At 35.8% G+C, this 22,148-nt stretch overlaps 1 protein-coding gene across 1 annotated transcript in view; it reads left to right on the top strand.

Annotated features, from left to right (window-relative positions):
- Positions 1 to 22,148, top strand: part of MAP3K5 (mitogen-activated protein kinase kinase kinase 5) — a 157,531-nt gene that overhangs the window by 51,377 nt on the left and 84,006 nt on the right. Inside the window, exons 3-7 of the mRNA XM_016204919.2 lie at positions 2,621 to 2,644; positions 7,782 to 7,975; positions 9,392 to 9,560; positions 10,944 to 11,050; positions 13,687 to 13,857. Of these exons, the coding sequence (XP_016060405.2) occupies positions 2,621 to 2,644; positions 7,782 to 7,975; positions 9,392 to 9,560; positions 10,944 to 11,050; positions 13,687 to 13,857 (665 nt within the window). The remainder of the gene's footprint in view (positions 1 to 2,620; positions 2,645 to 7,781; positions 7,976 to 9,391; positions 9,561 to 10,943; positions 11,051 to 13,686; positions 13,858 to 22,148) is intronic.

The following is a 22,148-nucleotide window of genomic DNA, read 5'->3' as shown; positions in this document are numbered from 1 at the left end:
AGTCTTTATTCTCATTTTATCCATTAGAGAATAAATGTTTCTCTAGAGATTGAAGTGCATGTCAGTTAATGCTGACACAGTTTGTGTTGAAATATAATGATTATGTAAGATTATTCCTTGTTTAATAAATTTAGTTGTATTTTTCTCTTTAATCATTGCTTGAAAAGTTGCTTTACGGATGGATTTTCCAGAAACCTGTTAACATGCTTACTCTTTCACTGTCTCACTGAATGCATACATATACAATGACTGAAACTCTGACTCTGACTCAGTGCATCAAGTATTTTTTAGATTGGGATCAACTAGCATGAAATTATAGGTGCACAAACCCAAATCTGTAACACTATCACTCATATTGCATATGGCTTTAAAATGCCTGAAGTACTTTCATATACTTATTTCATTTGGTCTTTAAAAACAACCCAATGAAACAAACAAGTTAGGTACTTACAGAATAGATAGACAGGTAGAAGATATTTTCTTAACAGGTGAGAAATAAACCCAGAGAGATAGAGTAACTTAGGGGCACACACAGCTAATCCATATCAGAGCAGGTCAAACCCCATGTTCTTGGATTCGTCATCAGGTACATTTTCATCTGAGTCTGTCCATAAATTTCGTATGTCCTGTAGAAATATGAATTCCTAGCTGCTTGTTAGATTATTGAGTTGTGTTTTTAACCTCGAGCTTTTACATAAGCATAACATGTAAGCACATGTGTAATTAGTTTCCTAACATAAAAGGTGGGCCAGTTCTGGGAGATCTGTGTGGGAGTGTTCGTCCTGGGCCTTCTCAGCTTTATTTTAGCAGGGTGGGGAACAGTAAGGTGAGTCCTATCTTCTCAGTGAGGCTGAGGGTGTTCACAACAGCCAGTCTGGTGTTTCCCCGTCCAGCTTCGAAGCCTTGAAATCAGGAAGGGGATGGAGCTGGAGAGTACAGGAAATCTCTCTCTTTCCCCCAACTTCAGTGGAAAATTTGCCAGGCTCCACTGGGCAGAAGGGCATCAGAGGGCAGACCCAGAAGGTGACTAGCTGGGGGCTTTGGCTTTCCCTGGCCAAGAACGCCCGTCTTCTTTCCTTTCCTTCTGAAACCGAGATCCTGGTTGCTTGTTCCGCTGCTGCTCCCACCCTGAGTGGATTTGACTTAGCAGCCCCGCACCAGCTGTTCCCACTTCCTTCCTTGGCTGTAATTATCCAAATTTTAGGCATGAACACTTTCCAATTTTGGAGATACTCCATTATTTATCCTTAAAATGACCTCTTCAGAGTTACATTGTCCCAAATAGCTATGAAAAGTTGTCTTTGTCTTCTCTTGGACTGAGACCTAGACTAGATTTTCTCTTTGTCTTACTTCCCTATTTGGTTATTAAAGGGTACTGGAAAATGGAAAAAACAGTTTTTGGTTATTTCTGGTACAGTGAAGGAGAACACTGACCAGAAGCCCCCTGAAGATTTCAGACAATGCTGAAGCTGTAGTAGGGTAATGCATCTCCAAAAACATACTCTGATAAGGAACTGAACTTTATATTTATTTTATCTTTGTATTTCTAGGCACCTAGGTGAGACGCTTCCATGAAGTGATATGAAATGTAGCAGTTGTATCTCAAATTTATTCCCCTTCCTCCTTTTATTTCTTTTAATGGTTTTAGTGCAAATGAAACATTAAATGTTATATACTGCTCTAAGCCGGAGCCCTCATTGGTTCCCCTTCGCCCCGTGTTGATACTGGGATGAAGAATGATGCCCGGCCCCCTGAGCTTTGCATGGCTCCTCCCTTACCTGCCAGAGCTGGCTCCCCTTCTTAGCCTGATGGACCCGCCCTTGAGACTCCACAAGGGCCTTACATTTCCTGTTTCCATGACAACATACACACCATCTTTTCCCATAGACTGTTCTCTTTCTTTTTTTCTTAATTATGATTCCCCATCCTCAGTGAAGCCTTTATACTATAGGCTTTTCTAGATTCTCCTCCATGTTTCTAGTTACTTTAACATCTAGGAATAATAATTATGATAGCTAGCTTTATGAAGAGCTTTCTATGCACCACATTATGTTTATGATCTCACTCCTCACAACCTAGAAGGTAGGGATACTGCCTGTAACATGTTTAGTGCATTCTGCTTCCTATTGAATAATACTTAATTATATTTATGACTGTTTATTGACAGATGGCCTTATTATCTATGTGTGGATATGCCCATTGTGATAAGTGGCCAATACCTTTAATTTCTAGCTGCCCGGGAGGCAGCATGCTGCTTGGTCTCCTCCCAGGACATGAGTGAGGTTGTACTTAGGAAAACAAACTTATTTTAACATTTTCCAAAACAATCATGGCTGATAAGATAACCCTGCACATACAAAGTCTATCAAAATGATTTTCAGATGATTAAGTTTTGGGATTTTACATGTTTGTGCTGTTTTTGTGCCCTCCTGACTCCTCTGTCAGATTGTAAACTTCTCAGATACAGAAACTTGTTCCACACTCCCTGAAATTTCTAATTGTTGATAAAATTGTTAATACAAAATTTCCCACAAAGTATAGTTTAGTTAATTAATTGAGTTAATTATTGAGTTAATTAGTTTTGTATTGACTTCTACTTTACTTTTTCTTTTTTTTCCAGGAAATCATTTGCCAGAAGAATACTGTGAGTATTTTACTTGACCCTTCTAGAAACTTTTTTATCTCTTCTTTTCCATCAATTAATTTATTTTTTTCACCTCCACAAATTTTTAATTTCTGTCTCTTTAGAGTTTCTGACATATCAATATAAATACGGTTATTTTATCTAAATATTCCTTTATAGTAAAATTTCATTTATAAGAATGGGAGGTGACACTGGTACTTGCTTTTTAAAAAATATATAATTACATTTTGGAAAAATTTGCGAAGTATACCCAATTTTATGGAATTATGAGTGACACTAAAGCAGCATACATGCATACAGATACACACATGTGTATATATGTATGTATGTATGTATATCTACACATATGTATCTATAATACACATACTATATATACACAAATTAAGAGATATACATATATACATATATACATGCACATGTATAGATATATGTATATATGCATATTTCTATCTACCACCTATTTATCTATAGATATTGATTTAAGTTCTTAAGTCTTATATCAGTTTTTGAGATCACACTGCAAACTGCCTCACTCTGCACAAAATTAAACAAAAGTTAAAAAGTGATAGAAATAAATTTAAAAATATTTTAAATGCCTGAAGAAAAATAACATCTAGGTGAATCACCTTGTTATACCAATGTTTGTATTTTTCATTTTGGAAAGTAAGCCAGTGTTTGAAAACTTTTAAGAATTTATCTCTGCAACTTAGAGTAGAAATAATATACTACAATAATCTGTATGATTCAGTTTAAGATCTTAGCATTAAAAGTACAATTGATAACTTTTCCTTAGATCAGAAATTTAAAAACCTATGGTTAAGATTTTACCAAGAGACTCACTGCAGCATAAATAATATTGCCATTATAAACTCATCCTATACCTCTCAACAGGAACTGAACAGTTATTGCTTCACGCATCAATTCAGTGTAACAGATTTTCATTAAATATTGATTAAACATGTACCATGTGCCAGACTTTGGGCTGGCCCCACAGGGATTCACTAAGGAGCTTGAAAATGACAACAACTACATTTCATAACTCTTCTATGAGACAACAAATGAGAAGTGCCAGAGTCTAGTTAGGGGGAAAAGCCAGTAAACAAATAAGCAAACAAACCAATTAGAAAATTAACCTAAGGCAACATGCTAAAGAGTGGGTGACCATTACATCAAGTGGTCATGGAAGACCTTTCAGAGGAGGTAGCAAATGCTACCTGAGACCTGACTGGTAGGAAAGAGCTAATCATGCCCCATGATGATTTGGATATGTGGAGAAGCAGGTTTATAAGATGACTGAAGACTGCACATTATTACCAAGTTGCCATTGACTTGAGGAAGCTGCTGTTCCACGTGCTGGGTGTCCTTATTAAAAGTTGAGAATGCTGAGAACATTTCTTCCCAGAAGCTTAATTCATTTTCCACACATACTTATGTTCATTTTTCATGTTTTTAGAAATTAAAATACAGAATTGGCATTATTTTAATTAAAACAGTGACGATAATTAGATAGAATAAGACTAAATTTTGAGCTGTGGATTTTTATAGCCATGGAAACAAGCATGGGTCCAAGGGATTGGTGGTGTTATTTTATGACCATGCCTTAGTGTTTTGAAATTTAAGGAAATGTGGTCTTGGTTGGATTACTTATTGTATGCACCCCAACTGGGGATCGAACCTGCAACCTATGTATGTGCCCTGACTGGGAATCGTACCTGCAACCCTTTGGTGCAGGGGATGACATTCCAGCCAACTGCGCCACCCAGCTAGGGCACACAGTGATTGTTTTATTTTGCGTTGGATTATTAGTGACTTCAAACTCTGGGTTTGGTAGCAATCTTATAAACTGAAATTGCGGTAATAATATTTCTAAGTTATATTTCTGAGCCCACTTGGGAAATAAATGTTTCCATATTACTAGCCTTCATGATTTTGAAAAAGTGCTTTTCTCAGCAAGTTATATCTTTTTTAAAAACACAACATCCCACAACCACCCCTCACACCTTTCCCCGCCACACGCCTGCTGAGCTCTCTCTTGGCTCAGGCCTAGTAGCATGCATATGCCTCCTGTAGCTTCTCAGCCTCCCCTGTTTTTTAACATCAACAATGGGAAATTGAAAAAAAAATTATTGCCTCAGAAACATAGGCAATAAAGTGCTGTGAGGCCAGGAATTTAGGAAAACCTTAGGATGTGGGGTGTTTTCAACAAGGATTCTGAAGCCTTATTCCTTGGGGTTTGAAGAAGACAATTTCAGGAGTCTGTTTTTCTCTGCTGTTTGCATGACTCTCATTTGTCTCTCTTTGCCCCGAAACTGCTCAATACACACCCAGACATCTGATAGTCATTCTTTCCCAGAATTCATTTTGCACAGATGCATTATTCCTCAATGCCCAGTATTGCAACAACAATGTATTATATTTCACGTCTTATATAAATACACAGGAGATTAAGGCTTCTGAGGATACAGAACTTGACTCATCAACAGAAGAATAATATTCTGAAACTCTAATATCACTTTTCTAGTTTATTGTCTTTTCATCTTTTTTTTTCCTACTTTTGTGACTTAGAAGATTCAGAACATTTTCTTTTGTGATTTTGTTATAGTGCTTATCTAAAACAGGAGCATTTGATTAGGTTGCTCTTTTATAAACTATTCATAGTTTAAACTCTGGAAGCTTTGGAAAGCGGCCTCTTAATATATATGCCTTTTTTTCCTGCCTAAGCAGTAGCTTGGGTGAAAGGATTAAATTGGTGGACATGCTGTGGAATCTGGCAACATTTTAAAAACAGGATATGTTTATTTTTCCTCTTTCTGACTAGTCTCCCAATTATTGTTGCATGAAGGAGAACTTGAGAAAGGAACAATTTCATGTTCTTGATTTAAGAATCAAACTTCAACCTCTGGAAGTTCTTCTCATACTTTAAATGGAAGCCAGGTCCAGTTTCTGCTTCATTGCCTGACATACAAGAAGTGCCTCAAAGAATAAAATGTTCATAAATAATTAAGTCTGGCCACAAGGGCATTTGGCACTTCTTGTCTGTTTGCTATGTGGCAGTAACTTGGCTCATGCCGGGTTCATGGAAGGTGACCTGAGGCAAAGGGTTGGTGTGCCAGCATGTAAACGCCACTGGGGAAGGTGCCCAACCCTCTAGTGAGAATGGCATACCCTCTAGGGAAAGAATTCCTGGGCTGGAGTCCCAAACAGCCCAGACCAGCTGTGACTTTTCAGAGCCTTACCTGTTTTCTCACCTGTAAAATGGAGACAGTAGCAGCTTCTCCAGTGGGTTGTTATGAACTATGACCATTCATTCCCTGGCACATGCAAGTGGTAAGTAAATGTTTCTTCTCATTAGCTTATTCCTAAGGGTCAGAGAAGTGATGTGTTGTTCTCCATAATGCTGATATGGCTGGGAACTCCTCATGTCTCTTGGAACAGTATTAAATTGAATTTTCCACGTATCTCATTCTAATTTTCAATCCTTTATTTTTTCCTTTCTTTATGGTTTTTCTCTTAGAGGTCTCTCCCATTTTCTTAGATTCAACTGTATAAAATAATTCCTGAATCTGTATCTTGGCTTGAAACTCTTTATGTTCTAATCATGTATTTCCAACTCTCTTTTGGATATTTTCACTTTGGGTATCCTGCTCCCGTGAAATCCTAACCTCTCTAAAAGTGAACATTTCACCTTACCACCCCAAATCAAACCTCTTGATGTTTTTTCTCATATATTAACTGGAAGTCAGGTTCTGTTTGATTAATTGCCTAATGTATTAGAAGTGCCCCAGAGTGCAGTATGTTCATAAATAATTAAGTCTGGTTCTGCTTTCTGAATTCTTGCTTACTGTTGAGTCACCTTTGACTCCTTTTTCCTCTCTCAATATCTGTAACCAGTTGGCAGGTCTAGATGATTCTTTTTGACATTGAGGGCTTATGTCTATCGCTACTACTGCTGGTCTTGTCATGCTTTGTAGTTTCCTACCTAATTTTCTGCCCAGACTGTCAGAATACACATCCTTGATGATGTTTTCTTTCCCGCTCTGAATTCTCCATGATTTCCACTCTCCCGCGTATGTAATTTAAAATCCTTAGCTTTGCATTCACTTCCCTCCCCTGAGCCCTAAGTTCTGGTCAGACTTGCATGTCGAGTGTGATTTTGCCTTTCTTCTTCCCAGCTCCACTTTTGTTTGCACTAGTGTACCCTCACTTAGGAACCAACAGAAGGTTGCAATGAGTGAGTGGAGAGCAGCATGGACGAGGGTTAGAGAGAGGCAGAATTTGGATAGTCAGACCCTTGTAATATAGTGATATGTTTTATCTTCACCTCGGGAGCAAGGGAGGGGGCTTTAAGCAACTGAGGGAAGTGATCTGAAATGGGTTGTTAAAGGATCACTTTGACAACTGGGTAGGGAATAGATTGGAGGGCAAGAATGGAAGCAGGGACACCAGCTGAAAGTCAATTACAGTGGTTCAGGCCAGGTGTGTTGGTGGCATGGTTTATAGTGCTGGTGAGAAGATGGAGGGAAATGGACAAATATGAGATCTGTTTTGGAGGTAGAATAGGCAGGACTTTGATAGGATATGGGAAGTAAAGGAAATGGAAGCATCAAGGATAACTTCTAGGTCTCTAGTGGTAACTAAGAGATTAATGGAGCCATTACTGACACACAGTGACCTGGAGGGGAGCGGCTTTGTTCTGGCATCAGTCACAGCATAGCCTGTCACATGGGCAGCCCTTAAATGTTAGCTCTTACTATTTTCATCTATTTACATTGTATCTCTCTGATTATTTTTAAGTTCCCTGAAGGCCAAAGGTAACTTTTAAATTACTCTGTTTTTCCTACAGCATATATCATATGCTTTAGCCATGAGAGATGGTGAATAAATATTTAAATTGATTGATAGAAACTGTGCCATACTGTTTTTTGTATCATCTGTAAGTCCTAATTACTTGAAGTAAGCAATTAAAGAAATTGGAGGAAATTTCCAATTGCATAGGTCATAAGTAAGAAGTGAGGTATTTCTGGTCCCCTTCACATTCAGGATTATTATTGAAAATTCTCACTTAAGTAAGATTTGGGATTACGCTAGTGTGGAGTCCGCAGGCTGGCTCACCGCCTCCTGGTGCCTCCCTCCACAGATGTGCACTGGGAACTACACGTTCGTTCCTTACATGGTAACTCCACACAACAAGGTCTACTGCTGTGACTGCAGCTTGATGAAGGGCTTGTCAGAGCTCATGCAGTCCAACTTTGAGCTGTTTCTTGGACCCATCTGCTTACCTCTTGTGGATCGTTTCATTCAACTTCTGAACGTGGCACAAGCAGGTTCCAGGTAAGTTTAACAAATGAAGTGTTATTCTATTTTATTTATTTGTGCATCTAATCAGATGTTTCTTAGATATAGTACACGACAGCCAAGAAGCAGGAAAAAAATGTATAATATCCCCTAAGTGGAAAAAATAGTGCCCCATATTCCACATTCATAAGTGAATTTTTTTCACTTATTCACAGACTAACTTGAAATCAGAAATAAAAAAGACTGCTAACTGTGTTATAGTGATACTAGAGCTAAAAATAAAGTACAGAAACATTATCCAAGTAAATGTCCAGGGACTTTTAGTGTAAGAGCAAGAACTCTGCAAAAATTGCTGAAAGCATTATTATATTTTATTTAAATATATTACATGCTTTCTTATTTATTTTTATTTAAGAGTCATTATTTATATTATTAAATGATGATGCTGAGTCAGAAAATAAATATTAGCCCGGCTGGCATGGCTCAGCTTTTGAGCATTGACTTATGATCCAGGAGATCATGGTTCAATTCCCAGTGGGGGCACATGCCTGGGTTGTGTGCTCAGTCCCCAGTGGGGTTGTGTGGGAGGCAGCCAATCGATGACTCTCTCATCATTGCTGTTTCCCTTCCCCTCCCTGAGATCAATAAAGACATATTTAAAAGAAAAAAGAAAGTAAAAGTTATATTATGTTCAAATCATAGGCACACCTAATTTATTTAGGACAATTTGTACTCAAAACCATAAAATAAGAAATAAAGTTTGGGCCTTTTAAGTTTGGGCCTTTTCACAGGTTCTTAGAAAATTCATTAACATAGAATATCTACCTTTAATTCTTCCTGAAGCAAAACAGTGTTAATAGAAATATAGGACTTCCAAGTTTCTTAATAATCCTACTTATGCCCGGCTGGGTGTGGCTTAGCGGTTGAGCGTCGACCTAGGATCCAGGCGATCGGGGTTCGATTCCTGGTCAGGGCACATGCCCGGGTTGCGGGCTCAATCAATGACTCTCTCATCATTGATGTTTCTCTCTCTCTTCTCTCCCTCTCCTTTCCTCTCTCTGAAATCAATAAAGATATATTTTAAAAATAATAATAATAATGCTACTTATATGAGGTGTTCATTCTGTGCATCTTTTTAAAAAATATATTTTTATTGATTTTAGAGAGAGAGGAAGGGAGAGTTATAGAGAGAGAGAACCATCAATGAGAGAGAAACATCGATCGGCTGCCTCCCTTCACCTGGGCATGTGCCCTGACTGGGAATCGAACCTGTGACTTCCTGGTTCATGGTTCGATGCTCAGCTGCTGTGCCACACCAGCTGGGCCATTCTGTGCATTTTAATGGATTGAAAGCTTCTAATGCTGCAGATGTCATTCTTTTCCTTATAAAAATATTACTTTCCATTGAAATTTTTTCTAGTATTAACTTTTTAAAATGTGTTTTCCCACCAGCCAGTATTTCCGGGAATCTATACTCAATGATATCAGGAAAGCTCGTAATTTACACACTGGTAAAGAACTGGCAGCTGAATTGGCAAGAATTCGGCAGCGAGTAGATAATATTGAAGTCTTGACAGCAGATATTGTCATAAATCTGTTACTTTCCTACAGAGATATCCAGGTAAGAAGATGCTTAAAATGTTTTTCATATAGTATAGTATATAGTATATAAAATCTTTTTCATATAGTATATTTCGTATAGTATATATATATACTATATATAGTATATAGTATATGGGAGTGTTAACATCAAATTTCAGTTAACTAACAAGTCATTCACCTTAGTACATGTAATTTTTTTTATTGACTCGCTCGTATGCTTTCTGTCCCAAGATTTTATGATGAATGAGATAGACTCACGTGAGTAACAGTTAGTGATTGTGAAAGACTTGTATGGTAAAGGTCTTTTTCGTCCAAAAGAACAAAAGGAAAAATCTGCATGCATAGCTGACCCTGGGACAGTCTGTTCTATTCTGTTAGCCTCAGGTACACCTGTCAATAAGTAAAAGCTTTGTTTTGACAAATAGCCAAAATTTTTAGAGTTTTGTGGACATATCTCCATTGAAATTATGTTGCTTAAAATTGATAGTGCAAGATCCGGCTAGCCAAAAGCAAGAATATGCAGTTGACCAAGTATAAAAATAACTTTATAATCTTTTTAATTTTTTAATTACAGTTGACATACAATATTAGTTTCAGCTATACAACATAATGATTAGACATTTTTATAACTTAGGATGTGATCACCCCACATAGTTATCACAATATTGTTCACTCTGTTCCCTATGCTGTACTTTTACATCCCTGTAAAAAAACCTTTTAAAATATATAATATAAAACACACTCATATGCCATATTATTTTTATTGACATGTCCTAAAATTGTAAAAATCTGGTAAGTAGAGTGAAACCCTCTCTGGGGTTGGGATTTGCCATTAGATTTTTACAGTAAAATTTAAGTGAGTTCTGGTTTCTTATTTTCAGCCTTTCAGGCCTGAGTAAACCTCCGTGTGAACAGCAGAGATTCACACATGTGAAGAGATGTGGCACTTAGGATCCTATGACTAGAGTAGCTTATTCATGTTGAAATGAAATAGTTTTGTTGCTTATAACAGAAGTTCATTCACGCACTCCATATTCTTGATATTTTGGAAATTATTTCCCTGAAAGTAATTGATAGGGCACTAATACCAGGAATCTGGTTCCATGGAGAAGTACAACCACCTCATTAAGTCAGTATAGCATTATCATGTTAGATGGTTTATTGTTTTTGCTAGTTAGATGTGGTAACTCTATATTTCTAATGTTTTAATCTATATAATCAAAACCCTTATTATTTTTTTTAAGTTTCACCTTGGCTTTAGCTTTTTCAATGTATCCCTTGGATTTCAGTTCTTTTTTTAATGCCCTACTCAGATTCAGATATCTGGTTGTCAAACAGCATGTCATTGTCAGAACTTTCTCCTAGTGGTTTAATTCTCTGCTGTTCTCCTCTTGTTTAAAAGGAATATGATTCTATTGTGAAGCTGGTAGAGACTTTAGAAAAGCTGCCAACCTTTGATTTGGCCTCCCATCATCATGTGAGGTTTCATTATGCATTTGCACTGAATAGGTAAGAAGAAATATGTTCACAATGTGTTAACATATTATTTTTTAACCTGCATGTTCTTTCTAGGGTATGTTTTTGCCTTAGCCCTGCAACCACTCCCTATTAGAATGCAATATTAATATTTCCACTTCGACCATATAAAACAGAGAAAGTGTGCATTCTGACTTTTTGGTCAGTAATCAAAGGTTCTCACTGTTTTTATATTAAAATCCTTAAAATTCTTCTCTGTCAAAGTTTGTATGTGCTATTTAAATATTTTTAGAATTTTTAATTACATGAATATGATGTTATCTTTAAGCAAATATACTCAACGCCAAATGGTTATTCACGCAAAAATTGACTAAAGTAGGGTAAGGGTAGTTATATCTAGGTGAACATATTCCAGACCTAAGAATATTTTCACTGGGCCTGCTCTGAATACACCTAATTATAATCAGAACTCTGCTGGCTACATTATAGGTTATGTGTCCATGAATCTTCTAAGTCTAGGACTAACACTGCTGCTTCTAGTCCTGCCTCTATCCCTTCTGTCCGCATCATGGCACACACCTCAGTGCCACTTTCCCCCCAGAGTCCCCATGGAGGGCCATCCCTGCTCTGGCTGTGCAGAGGCCTAACACACTGAGCTCTCCAAAGTTTAGTTAGATGTGCTTTTTTTTCCAAGGTGGAGAGTTGAATATATATGTGATTACCACAACTCAAGAGAATGATAAAAAGAAAACTGGAGGGGACATCCCATCTTTTGAGCACTTGCCATGTATCACTTAAGGCTTGATTATTTTACAGATGAGGAAACTGAAGCCTGAAAAGGTTGAGTAACTTTTCTTCAAGGCTCATAGTTAGTGTGTCATAAAAATGAGGCTCAGACCCAGATCTGTTTGATGCTGATGTCTGTGTTTTACATCACTAGGTTCTCCTGCTTCTATCTACAAAGAAAAAAGTCAGCATGCTATTTAATCAGAGATTGTTTCTTTCCTTTTTTATCCACCCAAACTGTAGAACTTGCTAACTTTATTGATAAATGTATAATAAAAGTATATTTTATACCCCCATTTATTAAATATATTTCTCTTTATATTTGACAGAATTAGGTGAGACCTCCAGAGATTACCTGCCCAACTGGTTTTCAAATAAGTCTTTCTTTTTTTAATGGGAATTTTATTTTTTTCAGGGTGAAACTTTTTAAATAATTTATTCTTAATATCAGAACTAAATGGAGATATACAAATTGTAAAAAGTATCTCAATAAGCATCAATATTGTGTCAAAGTTCAAATCCCTAGGACATAAGAAAAAAAACTATGCTTTTGTTTTGTATTACTAGATTTTTCAATCCACACTTAAATCTTAACTCTTAAGTTCTTTTTAGGAAAATTTGTTGAAATTATCAGAAAGATTTTACAGTCACCGTTTGAATTCTCTGGCATTTGGAAGATCACTGAACCCTAATCATTAAAACTAAAACTGCTCTAATTCTATTGCATCCCAAAGGCTCAAGCTTGCCAGTCCTTTTTGAAAGATGGAATGGACTATGTTCTATTTTGAAATGAAAAATGAAAGTCCATAAGAGCCTCTTACATTTTTCTTTATGTTTTATCTTTACCTTTTAAAAAATAGGATATAATGAATTGATAAGAATATTTTGTATGAAGAGCTTTTCTAAACTCAAGGTCTTTAGGACAGAGTAAAAGGATTTTATAGACAGAAAGAATTAAAGTAGTAGTTGAGAATAGAAATTACTTTTTTGATAACAACTTTATTGAAATATAGCTCATATCACATAATTTATCCATATAAGATGTACAATTAAGTGGTTTTTAATATATTAATAGAGTTGTATAAGACCATTGACATAATAAATTTTAGAACATGTTCATTACCCCAAAGAAACCCCTACGCATTAGCAGTCACTCTGCTTTTCCCCCCCAAAATTCCCCAGACCTAGGCAACTACTAATCTTTTGATCTCTATAGATTTCATATAAGTGGAATCATATAATCTGTAGTCTTTTGTGACTGGCTTCTTTCACTTAGCATATTGTTTTCAAGATCCAAGAAATAAGTTAAAAGAATTTTTTATCTCATTTTAAGAATGTTCTATACATACTTGCTATTTTAAAATGAGTACATAAAGCAGCTTCCTTTAGTTAATTAATTGGTCACACATAGAAATTAGGCAATCTTTGGGTTAAAGTTGATTTGTTGGTATTGTCTGTGAATTATTTGCTCAGTGTTTTGGAGCAAAAGCTATTAAAACCTAAAGTCATGGTTTTGTTCCTGTTTGGATTAGTTGACTCTGCCCCATTTAGGGTCACAAATTGCATTCCTAGCCTCACTTCACCAACTTGAACCTGCATATAGACTGCAGGGAATTTGGAAGGTCTGTGGATATATAAGAACAAACCATCACTGTTATCAGAAAGGTAATTCAAGAGAGATCCTTGTTAGACCCAGGAGACATGCAGTAGGATTAAAAAAACAAAAAGGCTTGGGACAGAGGTTTACAGAGGACTCTCAAAATTTAATTGTTTTTATCCTGCTAAACTTCACTAATGTGAATCAATATATTAGAGTTTTAAAAAGATAATTGACCTGTATTGCTTCTGTATTGAAACAAGGATGTTTTCTTCCCCTACCTTAGGAGGAATCTCCCTGGAGATAGAGCAAAAGCTCTTGATATTATGATTCCCCTGGTGCAAAGTGAAGGGCAAGTAGCTTCAGATATGTATTGCCTAGTTGGTCGAATCTACAAAGACATGTTTTTGGACTCTAATTTCATGGACACTGAAAGTAGAGATAATGGAGCTTTTTGGTGAGTATGTAGGATAAGATGCCTGATAAACCTAAGCCATAAAAAAACTGTTTGCAAATTAAAGTGTTAAATTACTGTTATTATAATTTAGATTATGTATTTTGAAATAAGCCTTAGAATTTATAGCTTTAGGAAACAAGTTTGACTAAATTCATTTAATATACCAGAGGAAACAGGTAAGTTAGATGAAAAGATATTTTTTAGAAATACAGTTTTGTGTAACGTTTATATAAAGACATGAAAGAAGAGCTGAATGAACAGGAAAATATACCAAGTTTGTGGATGAGAAGACTTGGTATTTTAAAGATGTAAATTATCCTCAGAAGGGCTTTTTATGTAATTTGACAAATTGATTCTAAAATATATTTAAAAAATAAAGGACCAAAATAGGCAAAGCAATTTTGGAGAACAAGGTGGAGGGACTTGCTCTACCAGATAACAAGACTTACTATATAGATGTAATCATTAACACATTGCAGTATTAGTGTCGGCATAAACAAGTAAAACACTGGAACAGAAGAAATAGCCTGGAACAGACTGAGATATTTATGAGACTAGACTTATATGTCAGAGTAGGAAAACTATGACCAGAGGGGAAAAGATGAACTCTTCAGTAATGCTACTGGAAAATTGGTTTATCAGCTTGTAAAAATAAAATCGGGTCCCAAAAAAATAAAAATAAAATTAAGTGAATTAAAGACTACGATATAAAAAAATACTTTTAGAATAAAATGTACAAATTGTACTTATGACTTTGGGGTAAGGATGAATTTCTTAAACAAGGTTTAAAAATACCATAAACCATAAAAAGAAAACATTCGAAAACTGAGTACATTAAAACTTGCTTCTGCTCATCAAGGTTCTGGCTTTTGGAAATGGAAGAGTAGGTTCTATTGCATTGATTCTCTGGAAAATAACAATAAATACTCGGAAAACACTTTTTAAAAACATTTGAAAGCATTCAAGAGTGACTAAAAGTAGTCATAAACTAGAGAGGTTTTGATTCTTGGATGAAGGACACCACATTGGTTAAGATCCATATTTAAATGACTTTTCCCCTGACACATTCCCTAGTCTGGAGGGCATAGGACACATAGAACTCAAAAAAAAAAAAAATCAGTCTTACTGGCCTAAGGAGTCAGTTTGATGCTGCCAGAGTGGCTGGAAATTGAGTGCGATACCCCCAAGTGAAGGAACCAGTGAGAAAGAGCCCCACAATCTGTATATAAATTCCCCTCAGTTCTTGGCTGACCCCTGATGTGTGCAAAGGAGCCTGAGCAGAAAATAGCCGCTAGAGGCTAAATGAACTGAACAGGATTTCATAAGCTGCTCAGTGTAGAAGAGACAATTTGGAGTTTAACCCTCTCCAAGTTAAGAGGGGATGAATAAACAGTTTGAGCTTTCCACTGAAACTTCGGAAGGGCCAAGGCTTAGGAATTAAGAACTTCATTCCAGGACTAAGGAAGTGCACTGAAATTGAGAGCAAAACCAAAACAGAGACACTCTAATAAAACCTAATACCAAACCTCCACATGATCAATAATTTATTTGCCTGTTGTAACAAAACTCATACTCTTAAGAGGAGGATAACAGAATCCAAACTCTCTACAACATATCTTCCAAAATGCTTAATACACCATCAGAAACTACTAGATTGTGAAGAAATAGTAAAGTGTGTTCCATTATCAAGAACAAATCGGTCAATAGACCCACAGACAACACAGATTTTGGAATTATCGGAAAAGGATATAAAAATAATAATATATTAAGGAGACTACTGGAAAAGATGGATATTGTGGATGAAAATATGAAGAATTATAGGACATATATGTAAATGAAAAGAACCAAATGGAAATTTTAGCACTGAAGTAAAAATTTCATCAGAAGAGGTTAACAGCAGGTAGGACACAATATAAAAAAGAAGCAAAAAACTTGAAAACAAATTATTAGAAAGCATTCAAATTCAAGCAGAGGAAAGAAAATAATTGAGAAATTAAATCTCAGTGACTTGTGGAATAGCATTGAGCAGCCTAACATACTGTCGGTTGGAGTCTGAAGAGAGAAGAGAGGTGGTATAGTAGGAAAAATACTTGAAAAATTAGTGGCCAAGTATTATCCAAATCTGACAAAACAGACAATAAAACAGCTCACAGATCTAGGAACCTGGGCAAAATCCAAGCAGGATAAATTCAAGGAAAACCATGCCTTAGCACATCATAGAGTTGCTGAAGAAAATCAAAGGAAATATCATAAATGTAACCTAGGTAAAAAGATACATTATTTTCAGGGTAAAGAGTGTGTGCTGACTTATCATCAGAGGGAAGCCAAAAGACAGTAGAATAGCTTATTTAAAGTGCTTAAAGAAGAAAACAGCCAGCCAATAGTTCAGTGGTAATGTCTTTAAAAAATGAGGTGAAATAAAGACTTTTCTAAAATAAAAAAATAAAAAACTGAGATAGTTTGTTACCAGCAGATCTTTACTACAAGAAATGTTAAAGGAACATCTTTAGATTGAAGGAGAAGTGATACCAGATGGAAAGTTGGATGTGTAGGTAGAAATACAGAGCACTTGAAATGGTAAATATAGGAATAAAAATCAAAGATATCAACAAAGTGAAAAAATAAACCACAGACAGGGAGCAATACACATTACCAATGTAGAATTTGTATTCAATATATGTAAATAATTCCTAAAATATTTAAGAAAAAATATTATAAATGGGCATAGGCTATGAACAGGCCATTTACAAAAGTGGAATCACAAATGGCCAATAAACATTTTTAAAACATATAAAAAGATGCTTTACCTGCAAGCTAAAACAACGATATACCATTTTATACTATTTATATTAACAAAAAATTTTAAGCCTCCCAATATCAATTGTTGGCAAGGGTGTTAGAGAAATGAGTCCTGATTCCCTCCTGGTTGTGGTAGAAATTTTTATGACCACTAAAAGATTTTGGCATTATCAAGGAATGTTGATAGCTAGCCTACCCTAGATCTAGCAGATCTACTCCTAGTTATATACCCTTAGGGAACTCTTCAAGTTTCTCTCCATAGACGTGTCATCATTATATATATATTATGTTGAGCAAAATAAGCTAATGGCAGATAGACAACAATATCGTTTATAGAAACTTTGAAAACAATCATACACATCTAAGAAAGGTGTAGATGCATGAATTCACATCCTAAATTCCCAGTTCAGTATGTTAGTTATCAGTGGGAAAGGAGTAGAAAGGGATCGTGCAGTGATTTACATGTAGCTGCAAGAATATTTAAAACATTTTATTTCTTAAGCTGAATGATGGGTATGTGAGGGTGTTGCTTATATTATTATTGTACTTCTTAGTATTCCTAAAGCATTCCTAAAATATCCCCTGATTAAAAAAATATATTAAAGGAGGTTGATATACTTCAGGAGTTCCTCCATGATAGTCATAAAATTTTTTAAGTTACAGAACAGAAATCTTAACTTTTAAAATCTTTTATTTGAGCAGTTTAACAGGGAACTGAAATTCGGATAATGGATTATAATCAGGGAGGACAATTTAGGGACAGTGTTTTCTTAGATCCTTATGGAAAGCTTCAGTTTGGACTTTGACATTCATATTATAAATTTTTGTTACAACCCCGAGAGTTTCACATTTTCTCTTAACTAAGTTTTCTCGCAAAAGAGGAATATAACTGTGCAGTCTATTACTAGAAGATTTACACTTTACGAAAATTCTTAATTGTAGGAGGATTAGAATCTTATATTTGAAGCATTATGGCAGTGTAAATACTTTAATATGGTAGTGATAATGAAATTCAGAGGTAATCTTTAAAGGCCTGATTTTCATGGTCAGTGAATTTAAATGGAAAACATTTCCTATGAAGTTAGTGAGCATCGTGCACAGGAATAAAAAAGCAAACAATTTAGACTTACAGAGAGCTTTCAAGGTCACATAAAGTTTAGTTATGAAAGTTTTTTTCTGGCTGTATTTTTGTTTTAACTTTCTGTATTTCCAGATTCTGGCTTCTTTTTTTGGTTCCCATTTAGCTTAGGAACATTAATTGTCTCTCAGAGGAGCTTTGTGTTCATGGTCTTCGGGTCAAATTGAAGATGTCAGATTTCTATGATTTCATTTTAAGGTATCCACTAATTTTCTAGGAAGAACAGGGAAGGCTGTTAGAGCTCAACGCCTTTTAATGCGGAGTCCGTAGGAGTTGATCTTGTGTTGATCTTGTGTGTGTCACTCACTGATTTATTTAGTAATATAAGAATGTCACTTTTACTGTAGATTACTTATCTCTAACCTTCCATTATTGTCATTATATCCTTTTGCCCTAACAGTTGCTAAGAAGGCTCCCCCCCATTTTAACGGGGTGTTTTTTTCATGTCCTCACCCTGTAAAGCTCCGTCCGTCTTTCTTAGTGTTTTGATCCAGCTCCCACAGGACTGCAAACCCATTCATTTGTGTTGGTGTATTGGCATTGTCTTTAACCTTCATTTCTGTTAGAGCTGAGACTAAAAGCACCTTGTCAAAGTGCTCACACAAAGGCTATCACCGAGGTTATTAGGCTTCCCACCAGACTTACCCTGGATTCCATATTTCCTGAGTCATGGGTCCCCAAAGAGATGATTCAGCTGACCTTTTTTAAGCCTCTGGGTTTTCACCTGTCAGATACTGGTGCTGGGATAAGAAGTGGGATGTCAAGGCAGGTAGTGAGTACCACAGGCTCCTTTCCATTGACACTTTCCATGGCCTGACTCATTTTCTGTTGGCTTGAATAGACAGTGATCTACTGACCATGGGTAGTTTAAGGATGAGAGCTTCAGCATAGAAGAAAAACAGTCCCAAGCAGTTGTGATCACAGTGTCTCATAGACTCTGGCAGTTCCCCTTTCTAACATCATTACAGAGTTCAGTGTTCTTGCCCTATATTAGAGGGAGAAAGTTTTACACACTGAGCATTATATTTGGCACAAGTACTGTACCTAGGCACCCTTTTACTTCTAGGTTACCCTCTAATGCAAGTCTGTCTTCTGATAGGTTTCCTTGCTGGGCTCAGAGTGCAAAAACAGAAAATAAGAAAAATGTTTATAGCTTAGATATTTTAAGTTTGCAGAATTGTAGTGTGTAAGAACAAACTTTCATTGTTGAGTCTTACCTGGAAGAGAGGATGAATTGTGCAAAAATAGAAAATATAAAAGTTTATGGTTTAGATTTTTCTGAAGTTTGCATGGATGGAGGGTGAGTGGTTTGAATCAACATGTCCTGCTGATTTAAGAAGTATTAAGAAACAGTAGTTCTGTAACATTTGGTTTTTCATTGTTACTTTCTTAGTTATTTTTCACTGAAGCTCTTGCAGATAGCTAAAATCATTCCATTTTTCTCTGTTTATATTTCTATAATCCAAGTTAAGGTATGAAAAATGCCTTTTTGATCTATAGATAAACAGATTAACTTTCAGTTACTAAAATAAGTAGCTTTTTATCATAGCTGTTCAACATCAAGTTAAGTATATGTTAAAGAAAGCAGTGATGCCCGTCACGAGTCTTAGAGGATATTGGGGCTGATACAGGAGAAAGAACAAGAGGAGACATTGAACCCGGGAGGATATTCAGCTTTCAGAGTATGAAATATTGTGACCAAGAGCCTAGAGTCACACCCTAAACAAAGGCCACGGAATTTCTGAAGTGATAGACTTAACTGGAATGACCCCAGGAAATATTATGGACCGTGATGTAGAGGGCCATGGAAAGTTCACTGCCAAGATTTTGTCCAAAGTTTTTTAACCTAATTTTAAAAAAGAAATAACCATGAAATAATTATGCTGAATTTATATGCAGATGACTTAGAACATTTTGTTATATTGGAGGCTTAGGCAAGATGGACATTTTTCTTCCTATTTTACATCTGAGGCATTTGAAATGCAAAGAACTTAAGTCAATTTCTTGATGTCCTGTGACTAATAAAATTTCAAATCTAGTTTTTTTTCAGATCGTGTTGTTTTTACTACATTGCAGGGACAGACATTTCCTGGAATGTCTATACTGTTTTGTTGAAGAGCATGGACTTTTGGGAAACTGACAGGAGAAAAAAGTTGACTCAGTGTAATCTCAAGCAAATTACTTAACCTTTAGGAAATTTTTTTATTTAAAAATAATAATATCTACCTAGGTGAGTTAGACTGTTCTTAGCATCCTACAAGTAGCAGAATGCCCCAGTGGGTTTAAACAATAAGGAAATGTATCTTTCAAACCCTGAAGTGCAGAAATAGGGCTTCATCTGGCATACGTTGAGTTGGCAGCTTAAAAAGGTGAGGCAGGGTCTGTTCCATCATTATTGCCCTGGGTGGCTACAGCTGTTTCAGGCATCAATCTAATTTAGCTACACCAAGGTCTGGAGATGAATGAGGCCATCTTTTTCTGTATTTTTGTCTTAGGACTGAGAAAACACATTCATAAAAATCTACCCCATACTGGAAATATCAGGGGAACACTTTGTAAAGTATATGATTGTCTAACTACTATACTGTACACCTGAAACTAATACAAAATAATATTGAATATAAACTGTAATTGAAAAATAAAATTAATAAGTAGGGGGGAAAACCCTACCCCAGACTTTCCTTACGTTTCTTTATGCTTCTAGTATTTCATTATCAATCCAATACTACACAAATCACTGGCAAGATTATTACAGCTGGTTTAGACTGATCACTTTAGGAGGAATGAATGCTCTTTTGTGAGAATTAAGAATAGTAGGCATTTGGTGTTATGTCCTTAGTATATAATATGTGAAAATGTTTTGTATTTCTTTATATATTGTTATAATTATCCCTGTTCAAAATGAATATTAACGAGATTAAATTTCCCTTTTCCTAAAATATTCATAAGTTTTCTTTCTGTTTCTGGGTGTAGCTGAAGCTAATGAAGGAAAATTATAGGGTCTTTGTATACTTTTTGCATAAGCTTTGTTTTAACTTCATATGCCATGGCTGTTATGGGGTCACATGGAATAGGCAGAGATTGGACTCATATTTGATGTTAGAGATGATGCTATTCTTTCTTAAGGGGAGATATGAAGTCTTTTTTAGAACTTTGAAAGCAAAATAGGTGTCCCTACTGTATTAGCATAATCATGTCTCTCCTGTTGTAACGCCAAAAAAAGATCTATAGGCAGGAAATTAAAACCATTAAAGTATTTATTAGCATTACTGTGTTCATTTTTCCATAGTAACTTGGGAAAGAACAGACGGCCTTGCTTTATCAACTAATTTTCTTTTACGTCAGTGACAGTGTTGTTCAAATAGTAGTGTGTGCCTAATAACACTTCAGTTTTTATATTATTAATGGGGTTGGCTTCACTTTGGAAGAGTTATGTAACAAACCAATCAACCTACAAATAAAGACTAATGTCTATTTTCCATTTGCCAGATTAGTCCTTTATTCTTTTTCTTGGCTTTAAGATATCTTTCTCTGTGTTATCTCTATTTTCACTGCCCTCCATACCCCCCAGAGTTTTATCTCACCATTTTTCCATTGACATCATTTTTTGTTTAGTTTTTTATTTTGTCTATTAGGTGAGTTTCCCATTTTTGGATGATTTTTATTTTTAGAACACATAGCCTGAAGAGTTTAATGACTCAGCATGACACCCAGCTCATTGGTATGCAGACGTAGATGGCTCCTAAGGAGCCAGCAATTCCAGGATGACCTGGAGACTTGGGTAAAACACACTGTATGTCCACTGTTGCTTTGTAAACAAGCTTCATGGTACATTGATGCCTTGACCTTGATTTAATACTGCACTCATCAGATGATAGATTGGATGAAGCTCTGTTATGGCATGATCATGTTAAATTTCAAGAATGATGATGTTTAATATGTCACTGTGGAGGTTTCCTGATTGTGGCTAACAAGTATTGAGCACCTAAAGAGAGCAGCTAAAGCTTGTTTTATGTAATGTAGTTGTCATAGAGATGAGTGAGAGAACTAGATGTTTGCCAGTGTTAGGTTGAAACAAGAGAATATGGAAGAATAGGGGTGATTTCACTCCATAAACCAAAGCAGTCATTTCCGAGCCTGGCTGAACATCCTGTCAGTGGGGCACTTTTTCACAATATTGAGTTCATTGCCCCTGGAGATTCTCTCAGGGGTCCATTTTATTCAATAGTTAACCATAATTGATAGTATGACTATTCCCTTTTATTAAATGTTTAGATTTTTCCCATATTTTTGCTGTTTCTCCTTCCTCCTAAATCTTTACTGTTGTTCACACCCTTAAAGATTTAATTAAGTT

This window comes from Miniopterus natalensis, chromosome 5 (genome assembly GCF_054644295.1).
Source record: "Miniopterus natalensis isolate mMinNat1 chromosome 5, mMinNat1.hap1, whole genome shotgun sequence".
Lineage (NCBI taxonomy): Eukaryota > Metazoa > Chordata > Mammalia > Chiroptera > Miniopteridae > Miniopterus > Miniopterus natalensis.
Note: the sequence above shows the minus strand (reverse complement) of the source record. Positions and strands in the feature narration are given on the sequence as shown.